The 7,525-nt window shown below is 51.8% G+C and overlaps 1 protein-coding gene across 1 annotated transcript in view; it reads right to left on the reverse strand.

Moving 5' to 3' along the window:
• LOC142570582 (phospholipid-transporting ATPase ABCA3-like) overlaps positions 1-2,869 on the reverse strand; it is an 86,376-nt gene extending 83,507 nt beyond the window's left edge. The window contains exons 1-2 of the mRNA XM_075678953.1: positions 2,839-2,869; positions 2,155-2,333 (exon numbers count right to left, since the gene is read on the reverse strand). Coding sequence (XP_075535068.1) covers positions 2,155-2,333; positions 2,839-2,869 — 210 coding nt within the window. The remainder of the gene's footprint in view (positions 1-2,154; positions 2,334-2,838) is intronic.
• Between the last annotated feature and the right edge of the window lie 4,656 nt (positions 2,870-7,525).

The raw sequence follows: 7,525 nt of genomic DNA on the forward strand, positions 1-7,525 counted from the left end.
TTGCAGCTGTAGGGTTAGAGGCTTTCATACATTGGCGTTCCTTGATCAGATCTTTCGTCTCCTGCGACAGCTTACTGGTATCCTGTCTAACGGAGTTACCACCGATTTCTCTTGCACGCTCCTTAATGATGCCACAAGATTGTCGTTCATTGCTTTAACATTAAGGTCCTCTTCCTGAGTTAAAGCCGAATACCTGTTCAGTAGCTTGATCTGGAATTCCTCTATTTTCCCTCTTACCGCTAACTCATTGATCGGCTTCTTATGTACCAGTTTCTTCCGTTCCCTCCTCAGGTCTAGGCTAATTCGAGTTCTTACCATCCTATGGTCACTGCAGCGTACCTTGCTGAGCATGTCCACATCTTGTATGATGTCAAGGTTAGCCGTTCGCTTGTATGATGTCAAGGCTCGCCGTTCGGGCTCCTCCACGTCCGCTTTAGGCTATCCCGCTTGCGGAAGAAGGTATTCATTATCCGCATATTATTCTGTTCCGCAAACTCTACTAATAACACTCCCCTGCTATTCCTAGTGCCTATGCCATATTCCCCAACTGCCTTCTCTCCAGCCTGCTTCTTGCCTACCTTCGCATTGAAGTCGCCCATCAGTATAGTGTACTTTGTTATGACTTTACCCATCGCCGATTCCACGTCTTCATAGAAGCCTTCGACTTCCTGGTCATCATGACTGGATGTAGGGGCGTAGGCCTGTACAGCCTTCATTTTGTACCTCTTATTAAGTTTCACAACAAGACCTGCCACCCTCTCGTTAATGCTATAGAATTGCTGTATGTTACCAGCTAAATTCTTATTAATCAGGAATCCCACTCCTAGTTCTCGTCTCTCCACAAAGCCCCGGTAGCACAGGACGTGCCCGATTTTTAGCACTGTATATGCTTCTTTTGGCCTCCTAACTTCAGTGAGCCCTATTATATCCAATTTACTGCCTTCTAATTCCTCCAATAGCACTGCTAGACTCGCCTCACTAGATAACGTTCTAGCGTTAAACGTTGCCAGGTTCATATTCCAATGGCGGCCTGTCCGGAGCCAGGGATTCTTAGCACCCTCTGCTGCGTCGCAGGTCTGACCGCCGCCGTGGTCAGTTGCTTCGCAGCTGCTGGGGGCTGAGGGCCGGGGTTGATTGTTGTATTCATATAGGAGGTTGTGGCCAAGTACTGAACCAGGGTGGCCAATCCTGCTCTGGTGAGGGAGTGCGCGTTACCGGTTCTGGTCACCGGGATCAGGCCACACTCCAGGCCTGTGTATGCAATTTTATCAACACGCTGATTTTATTTTAATCCGGTGGAAAATTGCGCGGCACCGGGATTCGAACCACGGGCCTCTTGCACGCGAGGCGGGTGTTCTACCTTTACGCCACCGCTGCACCTATTTATGGATCCTAACCTCGTTATTTAAAAAGGAAGTAGAGAAAAGGCTTCCGGAAGTGGAGATTAAATTCTTGTGTTTTGTATCACGCTTCTACAGTTATCAGTGGAGTCGCCTGACGTAGCCACTTCTCTGATGTGCTAATGTGAGTGTTTTTCTAACCTTCCGCGGTGGGCGCAGTACGTCTAAAACGCAGTGTCCTCCACTCTGCCCGGTTGGACGGGACTGGTGACCACGCATCGTTACGCAACTTCCCAAATAGCAACACGGTTCGATTTTTTCACTTAAGTTGGTATACCAGTAAACGATGGATCGAAAAGAACTGTGATTGTTCCGCAAAGATATATATCTCTATAAATCTTCCAGGCCTAATTCAAAAAACGCAACTAAAAATCTTTATCTTTCCCTTACGCTTGTTTACTTGTTCTTGGCAGCGTTCTTCCTGCGCTTCTGTCATGCGTGAGTCCGTTTGATGTACTTCCTTGTTTGCCAAGTAAAGGAGTGGTGTATCTCACAGGCGTAGTTGTGAGGTAGACCTTATTTCAATTCTCTTTTGTAGATTTACGCGTCTTGATGACGAATGCTGGGCATTATTCGCATTTGTGCTAGTAAAGCTACTTCCCCCCCTCATTTGCATAGGAAGAGCTACCTTGGGTTACACCATAGGAAGAGCTAGCCCCTCCCCCCCCCATCCCCCCGAATAAAAATCCTGGGTACGTGCCGGACTGGAGCACAGCCCTCTAAACGCTATACTTACTGTGTAAAATGCACTAACCATAATGCAGAAGAGCGGCGACTTCGGGTAATCCGTGGCCCAAGGCAGCACATTGCTGAAGTAAAACAGCAGAAACAATTCCACAACGCAGGTACCAATCATGACGACTAGTATTTCGAATACAGTGACGCTGTCCAAGTCCAGGGCGCGTTTGAAGATTATTCCCCAGCCGCCTCCACCTGAATGCACAGAAGACAGGTAATGAACTGCTTAAAAAAAAGCTGAGCGCTAGCGTGTTATGTGCGTTTGTCTACGCACGGCTGGGTACCTGGATGCCGACAACATTTTCACGCTTAAGCACTGTTAGGAATCGAATTGCTGCCACCAGTGTCAGGAACGGGCACCCGGGAACAAAGGAGTAGCGCAGGCTCAGTGTTCTATAGCTACTCAAGCACTGGCGAGGGATTCAGGCCGAAACGAGGCGGCGTAACGAATAACAGAACTAATTATGTCGTTACGTAAGGAGCGATCAGCTCGACAAGCTTATCGAGAAATAGCTAAAGCGAACGCTCAAAGCTTGTGCCGAAGGCTGAAGGGTGTCGCCAAGGGAGCTGTAAACACTTTCCCCTAGGAGAGGGAGGGAACGGACTCTCGCGGTGCTTGTGGCCGGCGTTTGGCACACGAAAGTCAGTCCGACGGTGGCCAACAACCGCGGGCTGAGGTAAGGCACTAACCCGCACACACCCGCACAGAGCTGCCACAGGTTTCCAACCATCGCTTGAGCTGAGGAGGAGCTGACAAATACGCGCACATATGTGAACGCTCTCCAACTGTGGCGGATTTTGTCACTGTCTGACCAACATCAGGGCTTTTACCGTGGTTTTTCCACGTGACTCAAATCGTCACAGAGGCGAGTCGTAGTCAATTGCAGCGATAGGAATTATATCTAACATACAGTATAACAGAGGTATATTCATTGTGGCAACTTTGTGTTTTAACGAAAACCCGGTATCGCTCTTATAGGCAAGCTTACGCATTGTCATATTTTTTTTCGCTTCCGCCGTTTGCGCATAGTACAACAAGCCTGTCATTCTCGCGCGGCAACGCCCTGATGTGAAAGGGATATGAGAGGATAACCCGGCATTCAGTGATCCGCTTTTCTTGCTTGTCGAAGACTTAGCTTCCAATCCTGATTGTGGTCGTGCAATTATCGTTGAGTTCTTACAGCAATTTCTGAACTTTACAATACACCGAAGCTTTCTTGGTGCCTTTGATTCCTGCCGTGATTGGTGCAAAGTCGCCATAATGCATCACTCTCCTTTGTATTTGTTACAGCGAAGCTGTTTATGACTAGGGTACCGTGCATCTTTGTTCTGCGTGTGCAAAAACTCAGGCCCCGCATTTAATGCAAACTCGTTTGATTCTATGCGAAAGCTTACACGTCTATTCACTGGAATATGCATTTTCAGATCACTTATCAATAGCCACCATTTTCAAGATCAGTTGGCTGTCAGGTAGATAATAAAAGTTTCTCAAAAATTTGGCGCTGTGCAATCCGCGTCCACCATGAACACGTTCGCACCGCCCTCTCTGTGTCGGCGTTCCAAGCGCTTGCGTATCTCGTTTCTTTAGACGTTCCCGGACACTCGAAGCGAGCGGTCGCGTCGCCCCTCGCTCCGACGACTACGGCTCGCCCGCCACTACTCGCGCGCGCACGTCTCCGCCTTCGACTGCGCTCATGAGCGCAGCCCTTTTGAGGGCTCGCACGGCAGCTGGCACGACCTACTGAGCCACGCTTCCGCACGGAGGCCCCATCTCTTATGGCTGACCCTCCGAAGAAGCAGCAGAGGAAGAGGCCGAAGAAGCCATCTCCTGGCTTCGACGACTCGGAGTCCCGACGAGCCCTGCAGCACCACCCGCGTGGACGGCAGCCGCGCACCGGCAGATCGCCTCCTGCTTTGCGATGGAAGCGCGGGCTGAAGGCACGTACGCTGCGTGCACTGTCGGCCGACTCGGCGAGCTCCACGCCGTCATGCCCACCTTCCCAGGGGAGTGCGACGCCATCCGCGTGCGTTCCAATACCCCTGGATACTTTCTTCCGCGCGTTTCCTTTTGATGCGCCGGAGACTGCTCCCAGCGGCCACCACGCCGCACAGTCCGCCTCAACGGACACCACCTCAGAGGCCCCCACTTCGGCTGCCTCCGCCGACGACGATGCCAGCTGCCCGTCGACCGGCGACACCGACGAGAGTGCCGGCACCTTCTTCTTGCCAACCGCAAGCATGATTGGTGCCGACACTACGTCCTCCCGCACGGACGCGACCACCTCGCCCGAGGCAAGTCCTGTCCGGCCGGATTTTCCATCATTGTCGTCGCCGACGGCCTGCTCGTCGCCCCCGCTCACCAACAGCGAGCCCACCGCACCTGCGGCGGACGAGGGATCGCTCCCGGCGGCGCTGGCCGCTCCCGTCGGTGACGACCCAGCTGACCGCCCCTCGTCCAACAAGAGCCGGCCGAGAGCGCCTGCCCCTGCCCCAGTACCTGAGGGAACAGGGGAGCTCAACGCGCGGAACTCCCCGCAGCTGCTCGAGGCAGCCAAAAACGCCCAACCCTGCCAGCCCGCAGCGTTACAGCCGGAGAAGCCCGCAAGAAGGAGACGCCGTTTTCGACGGTTCGTCGACTTCGAGCCGCATTCCCCACCGGCTGACGGCGGTGTCGCTCACGATACCTCAGTCACGGTTCTATACCGCCCCACCGGGAGCAAAGCAACCTTCCTGGCACTCTCGCGGGATAGTATCGCGGCCCAACTCTCCTGTGTTCCAGGTGTGAGATGCGTTCGCGTGAACTTTCGTCGCAATGTGGTGGCTTCGGATGTGACGCGCGGTGCCCACTTGGCGCCCCTCCTCGCAGTGTGCGACATCAGTGACGTGGCGGTGCGCTCGAAGGCACCGCACAGCAACTCCTGTGTGGGTGTCATTTATGGGGTCGACCCATCCTTCGACGCCCGCACTGTGAAAGAAAACATCGAAGCCCCCGTCGCGGTACTGTGATGTTCACGGAGTGGCGCTAGCGTCACTGTTGCCTTCGCCGGGAGCGACGTACCCACAAACGTGCGACTCTTCAAGCAGCTCCGCGCCGTTCGTGCCCGTCTGCCTCGACCACTGCAATGTGACCGCTACGGCGTTTTCGGCCACGCCGGCGCCACCTGCTTCCGCGACGCCCGCTGCCTTCGCTGCGGTGAGTCGCACGCCACAGGAGACTGCCCCGCCAAAAAGCCACACTGCGTAAATTGCGGTGGCCGTCACCCCTCAACCGAACCGAGCTGTCCTGAGTGGCAGCGCGAGAGAAGGGCGGCCGTGTTGCTGTCTTCGTCTCAGCGGCCCCTATCGCGCAAAAAAGCGCTTGAACTAGCCGGCGCCGCACCGACCGAGCCGCCTACGGCCGCTCCGTCTACGTCTGCTAGCTCCCCGCAGGGCCGATCGTACAGTGACGCCCTGCGCGGCCGCAACAACCAGACAGCCGCAGCTGAGCCGTCATGCGGCCCTCCAACCGCTGCAAACAGCGACCCCAGAGACGCGCTAATAGCCGCTCTCGCTGCTGCACTCCGGGCCCTGCTCGTCCAGTGCCCAGCCATCGACGGCAACGTTCGTCAAATGTGTGACGCGGCTCTCGCCGTGCAGGAAGCACTGCTCCGTCGCGACTAGGCGCGTCACCGCGCCTCATAGGCGAAGGCCACCGACTTGCCCGCGCACGGCGTTCTAGCCGCCGCCCCTCTTTCACCCCTCTATCTATTCTCCTTCCCCCCTGTGCAGCGCGGTTGAGGTGCCCTCAACTGAGAGGCAGTTACTGCGCTGCACTTTACCCCAATTTTCTCCTTCCTTAAACAAGAATCTCTATCTCTCGTTTCCTTTCATTCCGCTCTCCCTTGGTGGCGGTCCCGTCGAGAAGTCACGCATGTCTACTTTCCTCCGGCTCCGCGGGGAAGTGGTCCCGTCTTGCACGTGAATGTATATATATAAAAAAAAAAACCTCTGTGTCGTAGGCCACACAGCTTGGCTGATCATCCACCTTCACAGAGCGGAATGGCTCATGATTTTTTTATTTATGCTTTTATTTATTTTATGCTTTTAGTAAATCGCAAAAACTACTATGGGATCGCCAAAATCCAAGGTTCCCCATTTCCTTCCTCAGACCGCGTCGCCGAGAGTTAAAATGAGGGAGAAGCCTAATCGATAAGTAGTACGTAACACTACTCAGACGCAGCAACATTTTTGCCGTACCCAAAGCAGATGACTAAGTAATCCTTACCTAATTTTCAGCCCTAATATAAACATCGACAGAGAGGCACACGTGTAGACGTGATTAATTTCAAATCCTCTTACGCATTACTTGAAAGGATGCACCCCAGTAGCATCGTGAGTTTCTTTCAGGCCACCTTCCTTTCCCTCTCCTCTCACCGAAAGCTTGAAATAAGTGCTATTTTAGAGCGCAGCTCTTAGGCGCCCGTCGCTCCACACTTCGCTCCGTCCGCAAAGTGCCGGAAGAGACAGATCGCCGGTGCCAGCCTATATATCGCAAATCGGAAACACCTATAGAGCTGCATTTTGTATTACGGAGTATTGTAATCGTCAATAAAAGTTTTTCTACTCCAGCCCCAAGTGTTTAAAAATATAGCAGTACCTGTAACTTCCTGTTTATCACCGGCACGCGGAGAATTATTGCATATAGAGTTAATGAAAATTTTTTGCTACTTCAAGTTTATTTTGATCGCCAAATAAGGTGTAATGGCACCACTACGCACGACGGAATCACCAGGCGTTAACCTATTACAGTACAAATTTTTTTGAAATTCGACTGCCAAAGCTTGTCATTGGTCATAGCCTCAATTTATTTATTATTAGTTGGATTTGCTTTCTTGGTTTAGTTTCTTGCTTTTTGTTTTGGCTTTGTTTATTTTGGTGAGTTATGCTATGATATTTAAAATCGGGGGTCTAACGGAATCCCGTTAGGTGGGGAAGATCATTGTCAATAAAACACAGCGCCGACCAAAGTACAGTATATTTAATTGAAAGACAGTTTTGCAGGTTTCTTGGTGCCGTGTGCCTTATCAACAATGTTATAATTTTTCAATACAATACCACATATATGACTGCTAGCAAGAATTTGGCTACTTATCGATTACTATACGAACTGAATGCGGGAAGTTAAAATGAAACATAAAAGACCTACGCATTACGTTAAATGTGGACTCTATTGATTCTATATATTTGAAACGGCGTGGAGGGTTGCCATATTTTGTCGCGGTTTTGGAAATCAACAATCGTTTTCTTAAAAAATAAGCATTGCTTGAGAAACGGTATGTGATGATAACGGGGGATTTTCGAATTCGGTTTCCATGAGTAGGTTTCTGTATAACAAATTCCATCGTTTC

Source organism: Dermacentor variabilis, chromosome 2 (genome assembly GCF_050947875.1).
Source record: "Dermacentor variabilis isolate Ectoservices chromosome 2, ASM5094787v1, whole genome shotgun sequence".
Classification (NCBI taxonomy): Eukaryota; Metazoa; Arthropoda; class Arachnida; order Ixodida; family Ixodidae; genus Dermacentor; species Dermacentor variabilis.